General features: G+C 41.8%; 1 protein-coding gene across 1 annotated transcript in view; it reads right to left on the bottom strand.

The window, feature by feature from the left end:
* ITPRID1 (ITPR interacting domain containing 1) overlaps nucleotides 1-22,060 on the bottom strand; it is a gene marked incomplete at its 5' end in the record, with an annotated part of 61,016 nt that overhangs the window by 21,645 nt on the left and 17,311 nt on the right. The window contains one exon of the mRNA XM_081102151.1: nucleotides 21,489-21,546. Within this exon, the coding sequence (XP_080958277.1) occupies nucleotides 21,489-21,546 (58 nt within the window). The remainder of the gene's footprint in view (nucleotides 1-21,488; nucleotides 21,547-22,060) is intronic.

The following is a 22,060-nucleotide window of genomic DNA, read 5'->3' as shown; positions in this document are numbered from 1 at the left end:
AGTTCACTTCCACACATACAGTCTGCTGTTGGGAGAGGCTAGTCAGAACGTATGCCCTGCATTGTGTCCTACCCACACCAGTCTCTGCTTTGACTTCAAGAGATACATGTTTTGAAAAGTAAATGAATGACCTCAAGTAGCACTCTTGTGAAATTTGATCTAGCTAGTTTGGGACCATGGTTCCATCCCGTCTAGGGTAATTTTGATCTTCATTCTGAAGTCTATCTGTGTTACCCATAGATTGAAGACACATTCTTGCTGTGAGCCAAGTCGCTGACAATATTCTGAAGAGAACAGGCCACAGAGACAGAGCCTGGGATCCTACAGAAACTCTCTACTCTTTCCTTTAACAAATGTCTGCTGGTCCCTGAGGGGTCCACACTGTTCTAGAAACTCCCTGGGGTGTCAACGAAGGTGCCTGCCCTCACAGAGCTTTTATTTATGTGGATTCAGATCCTAGAACTGGAGAGAGGCTGAGAATATTTGTGATTGTGGCAAATATTCCTGAAGCAATTAATTCTTCCTTCTATGTGAGGACAAATTTTAATGAAGAGCCAGTGCTAATCTCAGATCTTAAAATAGAAGAAGTTTCCAGCGCAAAATGAACAATGTCCCTATCACCATTTGAGACAATAGGTGGACTGCAAATGTAATACCAATTTATTTGGAACTTTGCATTTCTGCACTGATTCAATCACCATAGTCCTAGAGACAACCAGTCCAAATGCCTTTTCTCTCGTGAAGCTGTCTAGGAGCAAACATTATTTTTGCTTGAGTTAACAGGCTGATGGCCAGGTGATTATGTCAAACGCTCAGACAGTAAGAGGCAGTAGAAGTCTTTTTACGTGGCAGCCTACTACATCAAAAGTAATAATCCAGGATGTGACAGGAAATAAGAAATTTGGAGTCTCTAAGCTGGAGAACTAAGATTTTCATCAAGAATCAGGCTCATGATTTTCAACTAGGGAAGTTGTAGGACGCATGGCTGCACCAAAGACAAGGGGAAATCTCAGGAAGTCAGAGTGTGGGCTGTTCTTTCATTGCCCCCACTCCAGTCCTTCGTGGCCCTGTCTGTGCTCCAGGCTTTCACAGTTTTCAGTCAATAGGAGGCGCCAGAAGTGGGAGACTGAAGGGCAGGAGGAGGAGTGTGGAGTATTTATTTGCCACCACCTCTTTCAGGGACTTTTTGAAAACAGCTGTATAACTTCATGGTAAGAACTCCTGGTGGAGTTTCCTTTCTAAGGTTCCCACGTCCAGCAGGCTCCAGTAATGCGATCCCTTCCCTGTTTTTTCAGACTTGGAAGTGATCCTGGGCTATCTACTCCTGCCAGCCTTGGAGTGCTACCCCCACCACAGTCAACCAGACTAGTATGAATGCCTTGCCATGGTCAACGTAGTTTTCACATAGCATTGTATCTTTCTATTTTAATTATGATTACTCTGCTTTTTAATAAAAAAAAAGTGGTTTGGGTAACGTCAACTCACTCAAGCTCAGAGGAAAGATGGAGAGAGGATTGGGCACTGTCCTCCATAACTGTCGTATTTAATCACTTTCATCTCAGTCCTATTCATTTTAATGAGTCTCTAAAGAATATCTTCATGTCTCCCTTTCCCCCACTAATGTTATTTTTTTTTTTTTTTACTGCTTCCAAGTCATTTTAATTTCTGATAAAAGTCATCACCTGCGTTTGATGAGCTTGTCTGTGGACAAAGCCACAGATTAAGGATAAATAGGTGGCAAAGAAACATACTAAGAATGCCCTTTAATCTCACGTGGGGACAATGAAAAACATCTTCCCCAACATACTTGTTTTAGAAACACATAATTCACAAGGTATGCCTTCTGAGCAACCAAATAAAGTAAAATGATCTTAAAAGAGCTGATTGGCCATTCTCTAAAAAAAGCTGGCTGTATGTACATATTCATTCCACAAATACTTACCTACTGTGTGCTGGACAGTGTGCTAGGTCCCGGGGACACATGATGAGTGAGACTATGTCTCTCCTCTCCAGAAGTTCATGGTCTAGCATTCTAAGAATAAGCTCTGAGGATGTCATTACAAAGAGTAAATCTGCCTTCATAACAAGAGCTTTTGGGCACATTGAAAACAAAGTCCTTTTTTCTGGGGCTCCAGCAGCCTTGGTTCCTCCTCTAGAGCATGGTTTCCCTGATGAATGTGTGAAACTGGATTCAAATGCTAAAAGCTATTCAGAAAAGAAAGCCTGAATACTTACCACAGGGGAAAAACACATCAAATTGTATCTGTCTTTGGGATATTCATGATAACAAAGGGAAGCATGACAACAGAAGTGAAAGGACAATCATGGATCTACAGATAGTAAAATGGGAACAAAAATACATTAGAAAACTTATCTCTACCTTTGAGCCCCAGATTAGTGGTGGCCGTTTAAAACATTATCATGACAATGCTCAGCATGTAAGGTTTTACACCTAGACTTGAAGCATGAATTGTGGGTTTAAGGTGGCTTATTTCAAACAGACTTCAAAAGCAGTTGTATGGGTTGGCCTAATTTCAAACCAGCAATTTTAATACCTTCAGTCACACAAAATATACCCCATTGCTTTGTGTGATGTTATGGTTCTCTTTTCTGGACTTTGCTCCTACAAAAGGAAAACAAGAAGATGCACGCACAGTAACAGATTTTTGAGGCTGAATCCTTTTTTTCTTGGTAGAACATGTTTTTGCCAAGTTTACAACCCACTTGAACTTCTGTCTGTTCTTTGATTTTAGAAACAACTTGAGCTCCTTTTAACTTTGGTAAAAATCACAGACTTAGCCATAGATAAAGAAATCTCAACAAAGTTTACAGAAAATTTTTATCATCCCCAAATATGTCTAAATAAAGAACTTTCCTATTAACTTTCAGTGACGCTGAATCTGATATATAGTGTTTTAACTTAAGGAGAGATCATTTTATTTTGATTAGGCATTTATAACCTAATTCTATAAAGGAAAAGATTTTTAAAAAGACATCCTAAGAAAAGCTTCTTCTAATCTTTATCTGTTTAAAGGATATGTGTTATTTAAACACTTATTTGATCATTTGTTTCCTCAACATACATATTTTTGAGTGTTTCTAAGGTAAATTCTGGTGATTGAAGAGAAATCAGACATTTCTGACATTAAAATGCTATGTCATAGTGGATTTAAGCTGCTTAAATTTAGCTTTACACATAAAGTTAAAACAAATACGTTAGGAACACGTTACACAGAGAACTGGCTAATCAAATGATCAGGAAGGAAGACTCAGGACTGAGAGCCTTGGGTATGGATTGGTCATTAATCATCTTGGCACTAGGAATAAACCTTATGGGCCCTTTCCCCCTCATATGTAAGGAATGAAGTTTTGCCTAGAAATTTACTCATTAAATCTTCCATCCTATAATGAAAAACGTCTGGTTGCCTGAAAAGAATTACAGCCCCACCTTCACTTCTAAATATCTAACATGAGTATGCATATTGGTTCAACATGGTTCACTAAAGTCTACAGAAACATGGGAAGAATACCTTGTATGTATTTACAAAGAGAGGGAGCAGAGACTAAATCTATATTAAAAATAAAAACAGCCCGGTTGGTGTGGCTCAGTGGTTGAGTGTTGACCCATGAACCAGGAGGTCACAGTCTGATTCCTGGTCAGGGCACATGCCCAGTTGCAGGCTTGATCCCCAATAGGGGGCGCGCAGGAGGCAGCTGATCAATGATTCTCTCTCAGGGATGCTTCTATCTTTCTCTCCCATTGATGTTTCTATCTCTCTCTCCCTTTCCCTTCCTCTCTCTGAAATCAATAAAAACCCAGTACAATATTATGGTTAATATATAGAGATGAAAGGTAATGGGACTATGTTTTTTAAAAACTGGAAGGAGACAAAGGTCAGGGAAGAGAGCAGGCAGGGATGTGTTCTCAGACATGCTATAAGTGACAAACAAGCAGGTCTTGCAGAGTGAATCCTGAAATGCTTTCTCATGATACACAAACCACTTCATTTCATACATTTTGGCTTCTAATAGAATGCAATCTGCAACTGCAAAACACATTTTATAGTAAAGCTACACCGGTGGGTGAGGTATTTGCAGTATGGGATTCATAGGACGATGTGCCACTTGGAGTCAGAGAGATCTGGGTTTTGTCCTGGTGCCAGAGCTCACCAGCTGGGTGAACCTGAACAAGTCACTTAACTTTTACCAGCCTTGGTTTCCTCATTCACAAATTAGAATTGTAGGTAAGTCTTGATACAGAACTATAATTTGGGGTTCCACATGGCAACCCAATTAAGGAAGGGAAGTTTCTGGCATATGCTTTTGGCCTTCTTTGGCTCTCTTTTGCTTTCTTGGCGCAAAGCCTTTTCTAACATCATCTCTACCTTCTCTAAGGAGAAGAGCCTCCGGGAGCCATTTAGCCTTGGGACTGTGCAAAGAGTTATTCTTGACCAAAAGATTTCTGAACCTTGGGTACCAAGAGTTGGCCACACCCAGATGTCTCTAGCAGTGTTGTGTATCAGAAGAAAAGGACATGACCGGGGTGCCTCCAAGAATAGTGTTGACGTGCCCTTTTTGCATTTTCCCATGGGCAGCCCTAATTATTTGTGATGGGCTATTGGTCCTATGGTGGTAGGAGAGGGGCAAATTGGGTGGTGATGAAGTAGAAATGACAGTCAGTTTGCAGAACTGATCACACTTTTGATCTGGGCACAGACACCACAGTTCCTGCTTCTGTACCACTAACGGTACCAAGAAGGTATACTGTTCCCTAAGGGTCTGTGCGCTAGAGGGACCTTTGTCTTCCCCAGGCTTCCTTAAGACCCCAGGGCGGTCAGAGTGCCAGGAGATGTCTGAACAACATGCACACCAATAAATATGGACCCTTCTGAGATTCCTTCTCCACCACTTTCCTTGCTACAAATAGAACAGGGATTTTCTTTTCTTTTCCTGCAGTGATTTGTAGCCTTTGAAGTAAATTTAAGCATCTTTCTTTTTGAAGAGGTCAAGTATTTTCTTCTGAAATTCAAATATTTTATCTCTATTCTTTCAACCTAACTGACTGAACTTATTTTGGGAGCTAGAAGGGGGCACAAATGTAAAGCAGGAAATTATAAGAGGGTATGGGTGATTTTTTTTTCCCATTTAAAAGATGATACGTTGAATTATTTGGAGTAAAAGGACTTGTCTAAAGGGCAACTGTTGACGGAGGCCACCAATCAGAATGTGTTTCCTCTGAAATGATTTTGCCTGAACTCTGTTATTTCCACTTCCAATGACATTTTCTTCACAAAAAGCAAGATGGTTTGGACTTCATGCAGCAACACATTTTCTTTGAATTAAACTGTTGGGGACATTTGGTTACTATTTCAATACCCCTCTTGCTTCGCTTAATACTGCATAGAGGTATGATACCTTTGCAACCTAAAACTTAAGGCTAATTTCATTATAGGTAATCAGTGATGTACTTGACATTGAGAAACTCCTTTGCATTAGTCACCCTCTTGGCAGAGGTCTATCACTTTCTAATTGTGGGTGCTACCTCCATTCTAATTACAGCCGTGCTGCAGATCTGAGGTTATCTATAATAATAAAAGGTTAATATGCTAATTAGACCGGATGTCTTCCAGCTGTCCTTCCTGATATAGCCAGGGCTGGAGGGAAGACAGCTCACGTCCTGGGTGCCAGAGGGAAGCCGGTGCCAGCAGTTGGGGGAAGGAAGGCTTACTCTTGCACGAATTTTCACGTATCGGGCCTCTAGTTGGAGTAGTAATAGGATGGTCCCTTCCCCAGACTTTTCGTCCTGAAAGATGCCAAATGTTTTAAGAACTGAACAAGTTGATAGACTAATTGTATTGATACAACTGATGTGCAACCATCACTGGGGTGGCCCCCTCCAGCTGTTCACCGCCTCACAGCAGTGCCTGGGAGCAGCTGGTTAGAAAGGAAAGAAGAATGCCACTTGGCAAGCAAGCAACAGGGGATTGAGGAAGAGAAGATACAACTATCTACACTGAAATATGACCAGGACAACTGCACTGTCTCTCTCTCCCTCTCCCTTCCTCTCTGACATCAATAAAAATTATTTTTAAAAAAATCTAATTACTGAAAGCAAAAGGCTCAAATTGGTAAAATATTCACCACTAAGCTCTGAAGGCTAACCATAAGCATACTAAATGAGAAGAAGTATATTAATCATAATTTATCTTTTAAAAATCATAGTCTGATGGACATAAAATATCTTTTATCCCTCTAAAATTCAAAGCTCTCTCTCCATATCAACTCAGATCCACAGGAATCTATGATACTGGATTATATTATCTTTGCAGTTTTATCTAAGTGACCTTGGTTTCACTGAAGTCTCTGGGGTTTGGCCATCTTGAGGTTCCCTCTGATTGCCAAACTATACAGATATTGAGGGAGGAGCTTGATTTTGTTGTCTTTTTAAAAAATATATTTTATTGATTTTTTACAGAGAGGAAGGGAGAGGGATAGAGAGTGAGAAACGTCAATGAGAGAGAAACATCGATCAGTTGCCTCCTGCACACTCCCTACTGGGTATGTGCCCGCAACCAAGGTACATGCCCTTGACCAGAATCGAACCTGGGACCCTTGAGTCCGCAGGCCGACGCTCTATCCATTGAGCCAAACCGGTTAGGGTGATTTTGTTGTCTTTTTATCTTAGGTAGCAAAATAGCCCCTGAGAAATATTTCTTATTCTCATTCACATATTGAATAATATATCTTAAGCTTCCAATAGGTGCCAGTTCCTCCTCTAGGTTACCAGAGTATGTGTGTTAAGAACTTTGGACACTATGAAATCACTAGAGGCCCAGTGCACGACATTTGTGCACTGGCGGGGGGGGGTTCTTCAGCCCAGCCTGAGCCCTCTCGCAGTCCGGGACCCCTGAGGGGTCCTTAGCACTGCCACAGAGGCGAGAGAGACTCCCGCCACTGCTGCTGTGCTCACCAGCCATGAGCTCAGCTTTTGGCTGAGCAGTGCTTCCACTGTGGGAGCATCCCCCTGGTGGTCAGTGTGCATCATAGTGATTGGTCATTCCGCGGTTTGGTCAGTTTTCATATTAGCCTGTTATTATATGGGATAATTTGTTCACTTTACAGTTAACAAAGAGCAAATGCTTGTTTTTGAAGTAGTCTTATTTCTTAGGAGGCAAGAACTTATATTATTAATATTATCTTATTATTATAATAGAAACAATAATGATACAACAATGACAAAAACAAGACTGCTTATAGACCAATTCTACATATTTTAAAAAATAAAGTCATTGAATAAAAACAGAATAGCTAAAGTTCACATCATGTTCTATTTTATACAATGAATTTGAAATCTTATTGGTTAATGCATCAGACCCTGATCAAGGTTAAACCTGTGAGAATGCCATGCAGGTGGGCAAATTGCACATGTGAAGGAAATGGACCATGGCAGATATCATCGTTGATGTCTGTGTGGGCACCAGCAGCAGTCTAGAGTTGGCAGCAGAAGAAACCAATCAAAATCTCAGCTGCTCTGGCTCTGAGCCCCTCTCTAACCTCTCTTCCCAGGAAGAAGAACCAGCTTCACCTCTGGCTTCAACCCTCTCAGGAAAGGCTAAAAAGGGGAAATGCCAACTCTCTTCCCAAGGCGAGGAGAACAGCCCCAGTAAGGTCAGTCAAAGCCTCTTCTAACACCAATCTCCTTATTTGCTCAACCTTTTCTAGAAGCTTATGCTTATCATACAGAATGAGGTTTGCTATACAAGACAAGAACTGGCAACTTCCTTCTAACAGATCCTGAAAAGGGAGATGGGAAGGTGTGATTTCCCCCTTGCTCTGCCCCAAGCCATAGATTTTCATGTTCCTTTCACACTACTTGAGACTTTGGGCAAAACACAAATTCCTGAATTAATGGCCTAATATATTAATGTGATCTTCACCTTGAATGGTTTTATATTAGCTAATGGCCAGTAATTAAAGGGATGTAGGAAGGAGCGGGGAACGATAGTGAGCCTGAATTGAGTAAGAATAGGGGATAAAACGTGAGATAAAGAGCATCTGAAATGCACCCACTTTGCCTCCCCTTCCTTCTTGGTTGGTGGCAGCTATCAACTATCTTGGCCACACCCTCCCTCCCTTCCACAGTCACCTTTCCAAGCTCAGGAAAGACTGATTTTTCTAATCTTCTAAAACAACCTCTCAGGCTAAAACATAATAAAGGGACCTTGGGTTCATATCTGAGACAAAGTATCCTTTGAAAAGTTCCAAAACTCATCTCTTGTTAAACAAAAATACTAATTTTTATAAGGGGCATAAAAAAGCATGCTCCTGTTTATTTTCCTATCTAACATAGTCCTGTGGAGGTTTTTAATAATAAAAACAACAATAGTAATAATTGTGATTATTATCATTAAGCCTGAATTGTAATAAACTCAACCCTTGGTGAAATCTTAAACTTCGGTTTACTTCCTTTTACGATGTGGACAATTTCAACCATATTAATATACTTGAATATTAAGATTCCCTTAGAAATACAGCATTTTTTCTCTACTGACCTATAAATCTATTTCTACCTACATATTTATATTAGGGTGGTATCTTGACTATCCTAACATAACAGCATTCAACATTTTGCTAGGGCAACAGAGGAGTCTTTGAGCAAGAATAAAGCTTGGGATCAGACAGATCTGTGAATCCTAGCTCAGTCACTCAATAGATGAATTACCTTGATGCATTACTTAACCTCTCTGTCCTTCTGTTCCCGTCTGTAAAATGAGAGTAAACCCCACTTACTCCTATGGTTGTTTTGAAGATGAATTAAGAATGTGAAATGCCATGTGTAGTGCCTGGCACCCAGACTTCTCAGGACAGGTCTATTCCCATTCCTTAAACCCACCCCCCGTGACGACACCTCTGAGGAGGTGATGCCAACCCCTAGCTGAGAGATGGCTCCAAAGATGTATACAAAGAATCCTTAAGAGAAGTAACTTCTTGGTTAGGACATGCATTTGTACCAGCTAATTGTCATTCACGGCAAACTGTGTAAAGGCCTATGCATGGTAAGGACCTATCAAAATGTATGGGAGCAATGAAGAAGGAGTCTGGGGAATAGGGATCTTGGAGGAGATGACAGAAGAGGGAATAACTGAACTGAGACCTTGAAGGATGCGGGACGCTGGCACGTGGAAGGGAGATGGGAAATGGACTCTGGGAAAAGGGAGCCCTGTAATTACAGAGATGTGAACGTGGGGATGTTGGGGGAGCTGAGCATCCCAGCCCATGCAGAGTGCAGGCTGTGGGAGAGGAAGTGAGACTGTCAGGATGGACTGAGGCCAGGATGGCAAAGACCTTAAATTCAATCCCGGGGAGATTGACATTCATACATAGAAAATTCAAGGCAATAATTTTGTTAAGGATAAATTTTCTAAGAAAAAATATCATGAACGAATGCTACAGCATCTTTATGGGATAAAGCCTCCCAAGCAAGTGCAGGGGGTTATAGCTCTAGAACTTAGCCTCAAGCAACTGGCCCTTGCATTGGATAGTGGAGAATACCCGGCTTCACACCATTGGAACATACTCAGTCAATTAAGAGAAGTACTGATTGCCGGCTGCAAAATATCCCCAACAGTGCCAAAATGTCTGTGGAGTGGGGGGGGGGGGGGAGGGGAGAAGGTGTGATAATTAAAAGAATTGTTACTTGCGATGTCACAGGCTCCAATGTGTTAACTCTGCATGCTGGGAAGCTAGAGTGCTCCCAGCTGCCACGGGGAGGGAGGATGTGGTTTGATCCCTGGCACCACTCGTTGGGACAAGATGAATCACAAATGTGTTAATAGTGAGGTTCAATGTCATAATGTGCCAGATGGAGGTGGTTACATCTCTGATTGATTGCCTCCTGGCCAAGACAGGGGTTTTCCAGAAGGCGAATGTCTCCAAATTGGCACTGGAGCTCTAGGGATGAGCAGGTCTTTATTTTGGTCAACACGGACCTGACATTCTCGACTTTATGAAGTGTGGCTCCCCCAAAGGCCCAGGCAGCCAGGAACAGGATGCAGATGAGGGACGATGTGATGAGGGTGTGATATATGGAAGAAATCGTTTTGCGCTGGATAGAGCTCCTTGGGCTAAGCGTGGCTGGGAACAAATCTATGGTTGCACAGGGGTTGTGGGGGGGATTGCAATAGAACCCTACTTGCAAACTAATTAAACTAATTAAATAACGAGAGAGAGAGAGAGAGAGAGAGAGAGAGAGAGAGAGAGAGAGAGAGAGGAAGAAAGAGAAAGAAGAGAAAGAGCAGGAAGGAAATGCTTCCCAGCTTCAGACACCAAATCCCCACAGCACAGCAGCTGAGTCCGATGCCAGGCTGGGGCCACCGGGCAGAACTGCAGAGCAGAGCATTGCGGGGTGACCTTCCCGCCTGTCCCCTTGCACTCACCCCACGGTAACCACCCAGCCCTTTGTTGCGGTTGTCAGTCTGCCCCCCAGTGCAAGCTTCCAGCTATAAGCAGCCAACTACAAGGGCAATAACTACGGTGTCCTACTGGGAGCGAAGGCAGCCTCGCGTGCAGGCGCAGGGTCCTAATACAGGACAGTGAATAAAGCTTCATTACAGAACAATGGAGTTAGCTGCCAGAGCCTACAGATTTGAATAAACAACAAATAAGCAACATCTGCTCCAGCATATGTGTATGGTAAAAAAAAAAAGTCACAAAATAAAAGAATTTGTAAATGCCAAAAGCAACCCGAAACTGCCAGCGCTACTGTGGAGTGAATTTTTAATTGCACATGCAAAGAGGCAGGCTGCGGGTATTAGTCTCACATATGTCTTGTTGCTGCCAACCTGGGAGTATAGATGAATTTAATTAAATAAGGATTATCCCTTCTCCCCAGTACAATTACTTATTTATAACAATGATAAAATTGCCTAATAAAAAAATTGTAATATTTCAAAACAAGCCTGGAAAACACCCTGGTTTCTGTGTAAGTTGTTCAGGGCGATTGGAGTTTGAGTGTGTCTTTGCCCACTGCCAAGGAAGGGAAAAAAAGCAAACAACCACCCTGATCATAAAGCCTGCCGCAGCGAAGCAGCCAGAGACGGCGTTACGGAGAAATATGAAGAAGGCACCGAGCCGCGTGGGAATCGGCCGTCGTGGGGTGAGCAGAAAATTAAGCCATCGACGCAAATGGAGGCCCAGCACCCGAGCCAACGGACAGGGCCGCCGGGACTTTGCCCCACCGGCGTCCTCCTCCTAATCTGTCTTGGGAGCAGGCAGTCAAGAGCGATCGGTTCCCTGCAACCTGGCGACCCCGCTTCCCTGTGTGCTAATTCCCTGAAAGCAAATACCCACCCAAACCAAACAGCAAAGGAGACGGACACTCAGGCCCTCCCAGTGCCAGTGGAGTCCGTGTTTGCCTCCCAGTGGGCAGCCCGCTTCATCAGGGAGGCCGGCAACAGCCCAAGCAGGAAATCATGGATGGCCATGTCCATTCACGTGTTACTACAGAGACCAGAATCTTCCCAGTCTCATGATCTAAGTTTGTGTTCGTGGTTGAGCAATTTTGTTGTTTTAATAGCTTTTCTGCTCTAGAAGGGAGGTAAGCACGAAGAACGTATGACCTGGGGCTTTCTCTCACGGTCAAGTCAGAAGGCAACCAGAAACGAAGGACAGGGGCTCTGAGGGTTGTGACCGTGAGCAGTTACACAATCGCTCTACCTCAATTTCCTTGTCTGTGCAATGGGAAGGATAATGATAGAATCAACCTCCAGGGGAAGTCAGTGAATGACTGCATAGAAAGAGCCTGGGACTACACCTGGCACAGAGAACGCGCTCAAATGCTGCCAAGAACTTCAAGGGATGCGCTAGCGAGGCACTCAGATCTGTACGGGGCTCTTCCCTGTGTGTTAGAAGCTTCCGATTCATCTTTTGCTTCTTCTTCATGACATTCATCACCATTGTTATTCGATAATTGATTGGTTTCTCCTAATACTAACAGGCTCCATGAGGCTGGGTTCTATTTCACTTCCGTGTGTATCGCCAGCACCTAGAACAGGTTCTTGCATGTATAAAAGCTCATTAAATATTTGCTGAACGAATGAATTCAGTATGGAAGAAGAACTGGAATTGAATTCAAAACATCCTGGCTTCCCTTTGTCAGCTGTGTAACCTTAGGGAACTTACTTTGTGGATGTCTTATTTCTAAAAAGGAAAAAATAGTGTGGCGATTACGTGAAGTAATGCCATGGAAACTGCTTGGGACGCTGCTAATCAGTGTACAGATGTAAATTGTTAACAATGGGCTGCTCTCTAATAATAATTGTAATTGATTGGAATATACAGTTAAGCAACACACTCCATGCATATTCAGGGAAACCAACTTTTTGAGAGATGTTGCTAGAAAGTGTGCAAAACTGAAGTAAATGAAGTATACGTTACTTAGGACTAAATGCAACACCCCACAATAAAGCATCAATTCTTAGATTTGAAAGGAATATACAAACTGTATACATTCCTAATTTATAAACATTGAAATCCATGCCAGTAAAATTATTGAAAATACCAGGTATAATATTTTAAGATAGTGATTATACTCTGCCCACAATGCACAGTGGCAATGTTAAATTACTATTGATTAATTATTACGGGAACTCTTCTGACTAAGACAAGAGAAGCTGAGAGTGAACTGATCAATGTGGGGAGCAACAAGTATGTATGGAGTTCTCTAATGGGTCTGGCACTGTGCTTGGCCAGGGGACGCTCAGTAAAGAAGACAAGATTCCTACCCTCATTTAGCATAAGAAAACAAATAATTATTCCTCCAGATGAGCCCTATAGAAGTGTCATTTACTAAGCATAGCAACAGCATGAGGGCAGAGGCAGAGAAAATAAAGGAGGAAGAGTAGAACAGAGACTGTGGAATTTGAATTTATCTGCTTCAGAAAGGAGAGTGGGCCATTTTTGATGTTCTTCTAAATTAGTATACCAGTTCCTCTGAAATAGCAGAGAGAAGGAGAGAGAGAGATAAAGAGAGAATGAGTAAATAAAATCACTTGTTTTCTACTTCCCACATTATTAAGTTTCATTTATTTATTAATCTCTATCTTCTAATTATGTTTATTTTATTGTTTTTATGATTATTTCTTGAGTTATATACTTAGTTTATTTTTCCCTTGTTTGATAATGAAAGCAATTAATACTATGAATTTGCCTCAGATTACTGCTTCTGTTCCAATTCTCCAATTTTAAATAAAGGGTTTATTATTATCCAAATGATCCTCATTTATAGTTTTAACTTAGCATTTTCTGCACTTGAGGGACTCAGTCCCCAAGTCCTGGATTTGGTATTTTGTTTTGTTTGTTTGGAGGAGGAAAGTGTTACTTATATTTTTATTCTTGCTGCATTTATACCTATGGCAAAATGACTTATACGTTATATGTGAGAGTCTGTGTATGTGTGTTTGTGTGTAAGAAACCAAAGAAATAATCTTTGCATTTAAAAATTGTTAGATATTTTAATAAATATTTCAAGAACACTGGCAAAGAATACTTATTTCAATATTTTTCTATTAAGTATTTTATCAATTATATTAATGTCTTTTCTATCATCTTTTTTTAAAAAATATATTTTATTGATTTTTTACAGAGAGAAAGGGAGAGGGATAGAGAGTTAGAAACATCAATGAGAGAGAAACATCGATCAGCTGCCTCCTGCACACCCCCCACCGGGGATGTGCCCACAACCAAGGTACATGCCCTTGACCGGAATCGAACCTGGGACCCCTCAGTCCACAGGCCGACGCTCTGTCCACTGAGCCAAACCGGTCAGGGCTTTTCTATCATCTTTTATTATTTCCTGTTTGACCTGTAAAAGAGGAGAGGAATCTTAAAGTCTCCCAATTTGGGGGGAGACGTTGGTCAAAGGGTAGAAAGTTGCAGTTATGTAGAATGAGTAAGTCTGAGATCTAAGGTATAGTCAATAATGCTGTAGTAAACATTGGAAATTTGCTAAGGGATATTCAGGTTCACTCATCACATAAACAGGAGGGTAACTATGTGAAGAGATGATATGTTAATTGACTTGCTATAGCAATTATTTCACTGAGTATATGTACATCAAATCATCATGTTGTAAACCTTAAATATATATAATTTTATTAATTTTTTAAATTAAAAATAAAAGGAGCACAAAAGTTTGAACTGGTTGTTATGGGGGATGGGGCAGCAAATTAACAACAACAAAATCTCCCATTTTTATTGTGTTAATTTCCTATAGTACCGCCAGAATTTTTCGCTAAGTAGTGTTATGAAAATAACATATGCGCATGGTAACAAAAGAAAAGTAAAAGATGCCAATTAATTTAAAACATGTTAGTTCCCCTTCTGTTAAGGTATAACCATTAACGGTTCTTTATATATTTTCCCAGAAGCATTCTGTGCACACTTCCCCCATCAATAGAAATAGATACACTCTTAATTCAAAGAGAAATCTAGATAGAACCTTTCACAGGTATCTTCCCCCACCTCCCACCCCCGCCCACATTTAACAACTGTATATCTCTGAGACCAGTCCATACCAACAATTAAATATCTCCTTATTTTTCAAAATAATGTCTGAGTAGATTTTAATGTAAGCTTTACAACAATTGCTTAGAGCAAAACCTATTTGGGGGCACTTAGGCTGCCTCTAGTTGTTTGTTACTATAAACATTCTTGCAGTGAAAGTCCTTGTGTGCACATTTGAGTCTATTGGTAGGACAAATTCCAGAACTGTGATAATTGCATCAAAATTGCCTGCATTTAAAATTGTGTGACAGACAAATCACACTTCAAGTAATTCATGACAATTTAACTTCCAACTGACAGTGGGTGAGTGTTTAATCTACATGTTTGTTATCACCAGGTATTATTAAATCTTCAAATATTTGATAATAGGATAGGTGAAACACATTATCGTTATTATTTTAAATTTTCATCCTTTATTTACAGGAGACATTGATCATGTTTATCATTTTTGTGGAGCTTGTATAATTTTTCCTTGGACTGCCTATGCATTTGCTTTCTTCATTAATCTAATAGTATCTGTTGTTGTTAATGTTCTCATTAACTTGTAGGGGCTTTTTACAAATTCATAACATCAGCATTTATATGCTGAATGTTAATTACTTGGAATGTAATGATTTATGATTGTCAAACCATAGATGAGGTTTATAATTTTGATTACTTTTTAGAAGTATTATTTTTATTTTAGGTTTTCTTTTCACTTGAAGTATATTTTATTAATATTATAAACCCCAATTAGTTTTTGTCTTTACAACTCTTTTATTCTATGTCCAACATTTTACAGAAGCTTGATAATAAAATAGAAGTTAAGCAAATCATTATTTTAAGTTTTATCTTTTAACCCTAAAGAATTTTGTGATTTTTTATTTCCTTTCAAAATTTTTAACAATAATTAACTTTAACTATTTGTTGTTGTTGTTTACTTGACTTTTCCACACCCTATTTTAATTATTCTATAGTACTTTATTTTCGGTGACATCTTAATCAACCAGGACATTGTCCTGGAAGGGTAGGGAATGGGATGTACTTCATGAGTCCTCCTTTGAGAATGACTTTATGCTGCCCTTGCAAATAGAAGAGTGTGGATGTTTATGAAATCACTGGTTAACATTTTTCTAGTTCTAAATTACACATATAATGGTCAATATACATATGCCATCTAGTGTTGCTAATGAAATATCTGATTTTTTCCACTTTGTAAGTAATCTGCATTTTTCTGTCTGGAAATTTGTGGATAACTTCTCTCCTCACCTTACCCTTCCACTTCATACATTTTATCATGCTATTTAGGTGTTCCTATTTCATTGATGGGCCTGATCTGTGTTTTTGTCTCATACGGATTGAATAATGAGCTTCCTTGATCTCTGGTGGCTTCAGCTTGGGTTTGGCCACTGGAGATAGGAGGATAGGAAGAGAGGGAGTTGGGAATATTCATTTTCTCCTCTGCCTCCCACTGTGTCCTCCACAGCTTGGCTGCCTTCCTCTATAGAAGGCAGCTTTCCAACACAGCGATGCACTCCACATTCTGGTCACCACTCCCTTGCCCCTACAGTCCTAGGAGTGGTCATTTCTCCATAATGTTTCTAAATCTAGTATTTGGCACCATCCATACTTTTGTGGAAAATACTTCTCAGTGACCCAGGTGAGTGCCACCTGTTCTCTTTTTGGAGAGAAATCCCTATTCTTTCCTCTACCCTTTCTTTAGACTTTCCACCTACCACTTCAACAGCTGTATTTCTGACTTCAAAATGTCCAGTTTGATAATATTTCCAAACTGTCATATGACCAGAATTAAGTCTCCCTGTTTGTCTATTTGTCATTGCCCCAAATGGTCTTTTAATCCCTCTGGCGGCCAGTAAGACTGCTAATTTCTATACATTTATAAAAATTATGACGTCAGTTAGATCCTGCCTTTAGGCTAAAAGACTTTTAAAAAACAAGAAACTCATTCAGCGCCATTCCCCCGCCTGCTTTTTAATCCTCACCCGAGGGCATTTTTCCATTAATTTTAGAGAGAGTGGAAGAGAAAAATGTTGATGTGAGAGAGACACATTGATTGATTGCCTCCTGCATGCTCCCTGACTCAGGGCCCAGGCCAGAGAGGAGCCTACAACCAAGGTACATGCCTTTGACTGGAATCAAACCTGGGAGCCTTCGGTCTGCAGGTTGACGCTCTATCCACTGAGTCAAACCGGCTAGGACCCATTCCTTTTTAAAGTGTTGAAGCCTTCTCCACAATCTGCCTGTTTTTGGTCACTCTCCAGTGCCTTCAGGTAGAAGTTTTAAAATATTTTATCCAGAGGTTATAGGTGTCTATGGGAGGGTTGGCCAGTTAGGGGTTACTCACCATTATCAGAATCAAAATCAGACATTGTATATTTTATATGAAAAGGATGTTTACTCATTGAAGATTATTCTCTTACACAGGTGCAATAATTTAACAAATCTCACTGAGAATATTAATTTCTGGGAGTGATGTTTTTGTAGTCATTCTTTTATTGGCAAGTATTTCTTCTGAATAGCCTCTGATTATGAACTGCTAGATCTTATAGTAGTCTTGCTGTGTATGCTGGTTTCATAAGGTGACAGAAAAGGTGTGTCTTGTTGGATTTCAGAGTTAAATGAGATTATTTTAGAAATTATGCTCTTAATGTGTTAGTACAACTCTGCAGTGGACTTGTCTCTTCAATCCCTAGGCAAGCTCTTCCTATAGAATTGTCCCTATCTTCATCTACAATATAGTCTATTCAAATTCCTCAAGGCTTCTGAAATATGAATAATTGAATCAGTCCCCCTCCCCGCTTTTAATAGCACCAAAATGTATTTCCTCTTTATATTTATACTAGAGGCCTGGTGCACAAAAATTTGTGCACTCGAGGGGGAGAGGGGGGGCATCCCTCAGCCCGGCCTGTGCCCTCTCGCAGTCTGGGACCCCTCGGGAGATAACGACCTGCTGGCTTAGGCCTGCTCCCGGGTGGCAGAGGGCAGGCCCAATCCCTAGGTGCAGCCCATGGTTGGGCTCAGAGCAGGGCCGATGGGGAGTTGGGGCACCACCCCCTGTCATGCACAGAGCAGGATGGATCGGGAGGTTGCGATGCCACCCTCAGTCACGCTCAGTGTAGGGCCGATTGAGGGGTTGGGGCACCGCCCCCTGTCACACTCAAGGCAGGGTCGATGGGGAGGTTGCGGTGCCACCCCCTGTCACACACAGAGCAGGGCCAATCAGGAGGTTGGGGCACTGCCCCCTGTCACGCACAGGGCAGGGCCCATCAGGGGGGTTGGGGCTCCGTAACCTGTCATGCACAGAGCAGGGCCCATCAGGGGGTTGGGGAGCTCCCCCTTGTCACTCACAGAGTAGGGCCAATAGGGGAGTTGGGGCACTGCCCCCTGTCACACATAGAGCGGAGCGGATCAGGGGGTTGGGGCGCTGCACCCTGTCACACTCAGGGCAGGGCCAATGGGGAGGTTATGGTTCTACCCTGTCACACACAGAGCAGAGCCCGTTGGGGGTGGGGGGTTAGGGCGCCGAACCCTGTCACACACAGAGCCGCAGGGAGATCAGGGGGTTGGGGAGCTCCCCCTATCAAGCACAGAGCAGGGCTGATCAGGGGGTTGGGGTGCCTTCCCCCGTCACGAACAGAGCAGGGTGGATAGGGAGGTTGTGGCCCCGCCCCCTGTCACACACAGAGCTGCAGGGCGATCAGGGGGTTTGGGTGCTGCCCCCTGTCATGCTGATCCCGGTGCTGGGAGGGCCCGCGGCTCCGCTGATCCCGGTGCTGGGAGGCATATTACCCTTTTACTATATAGGATAGAGGCCTGGTGCATGGGTGGGGGCCGGCTGGTTTGCCCTGAAGGATGTCCTGGATCAGGGTGGGAGTCCTGCTTGGGTGCCTGGCCAGTCTGGGTGAGGGGCCGAGGGCTGTTTTCAGGCTGGTGGGTGACTGAAGCTCCCAACCGCTCCTTTTTTTCTTTTTTCTTTTTTATTCTGGGCCAGCTTTAGCTCTGAGGCTTGGCTCCAGCTCTGAGGCCTTGGCTGCTGAAAGCAGGTATCTGGTTTGTTTGGGTTCTATAATCGAAACACTGTTTCAACTCCAGCTCTGAGATCCCGGCTGGCTGAAAGCAGGTTTCTGGGGTTTTGTTTAGCTTCTATATTTGTAACAATATTTCAAACTGCAAGCTCAGAGGCTGGCAAGACAGGTGGGGAACGTTGGAGTCCTCCGTCACTGAAGCAAGCAAGCCTCATGTTCGCTTCCAGCTGCCTGGCTGCTGGCCGCCATCTTGGCTTGCAGTTAATTTGCATATCTCGCTGATTAGCGAATGGGAAGGGTAGTGGAGGTATGGCTAATTACCATGTTTCTCTTTCATTAGATAGGACTAGAGACCTGTGCATGACATTTGCGCATGGGTAGGATCCCTAGGCCTAACCGGTGATCAGGGCCAATCAGGTTCCCTGCCTCCCCGCCTCCATGCCTCTTCCTTCCCTTGCTCCCTCAGTTCCCTGTGCCACCAGCGCTGCTGGTCACCCACCATGTTCTGCACCACCCCCTGGTGGTCAACGCATGTCATAGAGAGAGATCGAATTCCCATTCTCCTGGTCGAACTCCCAAAGGGACACTTTGCATATTAGCCTTTCATATATATAGATTCTTTTGTTCATTTCAGTGAGAATTTTTCAGGGGATGAAGGGAGGGTAGGATATTTGTGACCCTGGCTACCTATCTTTTATAAGAAGTAATTTTGCTCTAATTCATTTAGGAAAATGTTTAAATATCCTTTTTTTTCTGCTAATATTTGGAATATTGTGCATGAGTAGATAAAATAGTCTTTAAAACATCTTTAAGTTTTAAAGGTATTTGAAGAGTTCATCACATGCCTTCATCTATTTGTGTGCCTGTATGTAGCTTAAAACCACAATCTATTATCTCTCATGGTTCTACAGATTAACTCAGCTTGTTTATGTGGTTGTTTGGAATTGCTCATGCAATCAAAGTTGGAAGGCATCTGCACTGCAGTCATCTGAAAGTTTGACTGGACTGGACACCCAAGATAGCTTATTCACATGGGAGCTCGTCAAGGTTGTCCACCAGAGTGCCTACATGTGGCATCCACATACAGTTTGGTGTTTTTACAAAACAAAGGTCATGTTTTCAGAGAGAATATTCCAAGAACGGGTATCTCAAGACCCAGGAAGCAGTCAAGTAGTTTAAGGGCTACGTTCTGGAAATAGCACAGCATTGCTTCTGCCATGTCCTATTGGTCAAAACAGTCCACATTTTTTTAATGAAGTCACTTTTTCAACTTTGAGTAAAAAATTCATTCATATATATTATATGTATATATTTATATATGTTAAAAATTTATATATATCTATAGCTATATATGTAATTCACTCCTATATATATCAATAATTTCCTTCTGTCTCTATTAATTGAACTAGTTTTACTTATTTTTTCCTTATTTTAGTTCTATTTCTTCTTGGTTTAACAATACTGTTTGTGAAAGGAATGAAATTACATTTGCTTTAATTGTTATTCATATTTCTCCACTAGGCCAACCTTCACCCATACTACTTTGCTCTCTAAATTTGAGATTAAATGTAGATTAGTGCTGTTGCCTAACTTTCCAAAATCATTTTTTTTGAATGATTCGGGTGACTTTGATGATACCAGCAGAACTCTTAATTGAATGTCAAGGAAGGCAGCTCCTATTGGCAAGAGAATCTCTAGCTTCGTTGAGAAGCATTCAATTAGATGGAAAACAGATGCTTATTTTTATCTTAAAAACCTCAATGCAGGTTATGTGGTAATTACTTCAAAGAGCAGGATAACAATTTATGTAATCAGCAGGACCCTGTAATTACTAATGCATAATTTCTAAACAGCATTTAGCAAAATGAGGCCCATACATACACTTTGTAATAAAAAAGATGTGTTTGACACCACACTAAATTAAATTAAAATTAGCATATTTTCTTCGAGGACATACACTAGCTTCATCTGCTTTATTTTGCTTCACTAATTCCTGTCTACTTCTCGCTCTGTTATAGGATTATGGAAATGCTGAATCACAATGATAGCTGAACCAGGGCATAGGAACCAGAAGTAGAGAAAGGCTGCCTCCCCTGCTGTCCAGGACATTATAAGGCCACCTAAGACCATGGTCGGCAAACCGCAGCTCGTGAGCCACATGCAGCTCTTTGGCCCCCTGAGTGTGGCTCTTCCACAAAATACCACATGCAGGCACGCACGTATAGTGCGATTGAAACTTCGTGTCCCATGAGCAGAAGTCAGTATTTTGTGGAAGAGCCAGTATTTTGTGGAAGAGCCACATTCAAGGGGCCAAAGAGCCGCATGTGGCTCGAGAGCCGCAGTTTGCTGAGCCGCAGTTTGCTGATCACTGACCTAAGAGATGACCCCGAAGTTACATCTAGATAACTTGTTTCACCTGAGAGTTTCACATGAAGGTCACATAATCACTTAATTTAGGATATAGGTTCCGGCAGATAACTTAAAAATTACTTGTTCTTATCTCTTTATAACGTATAAAAACTGAGTCCCAGTGACGTGATATGACGCGTACAGCGTTAAGCAGTTGGCGGAAGTAAGAACGGATTCCCTCAGTCAGTCCCCGTCCTCTGTGGAATCCATTCCACTATCCCGGTCGCCTCACACAGAGTCAATGGTAGACAAGCCCCACTGATACTGAACATTTCTGTAGTAAATATTTTGAAATTTACTTGTACATTTGCATTGCTAGTGAGAGTTTAATAGTAGCAGGTAGAAAATGCAGTGGAAGTAGATGGTAGTTGTAACACATGTGGCATCTCCTTGGCAATGAGTAAGTTCTACCTTTTAAGAAAGTTGAATAGCAGTTACTTACATTCTCTGAAAAGACCATTGATGAAATTGCACACCTTGACGAATTCTTACCTTTAGTTCCTGAAGTCAGGTCAGGGTGATCACCAATCTCCTCTTCAAAGCTCTGGACCTGAGACACCAGAATGCGTCAATCTCATTATCTTGTTCCCCAGATACCCCAACCTGTCTCTATAGTGACAGAGAGGTGTATCCGTAACCTGTCACTGTCCTGGTTTCTGTGCCCAACCGTGCACTGTGGTTCCCTTTAGGGCGGAGTTTGTTCCCCAGAGCCTATCAGAGTGCATGCCTCACAGCAGACAGCTCAAAGGAGAGGTGGCCAACCTTGGGATTTACAAGTAAGTATCCTCCCCCACTACTGGATAATTTGACATGAAAAGAGGGGTGGGGCATGCTCTTCTGTACTTTCTTTGTAATTACATAAGAATAGAGAAAATAATGAAAATGTGTATATACATATTTTTTAAAAGACTGAGAAGTGCAGGTGGCCATGCCATCTAAATAGGGTGAAAATTAGCATGACTGTATGAAGGTGGGAGGAAAAAGCAGAGGAGATATGTGAAATGGGAGTCAAGCTATGTGACTGTCAATAAATCCCAAAGCAAACTAACAAAATACTGATCCCA

Source organism: Myotis nattereri, assembly GCF_964212035.1.
Source record: "Myotis nattereri genome assembly, chromosome: 11".
NCBI classification, from domain to species: Eukaryota; Metazoa; Chordata; class Mammalia; order Chiroptera; family Vespertilionidae; genus Myotis; species Myotis nattereri.
This window is presented reverse-complemented; position numbering and strand designations above follow the sequence as displayed.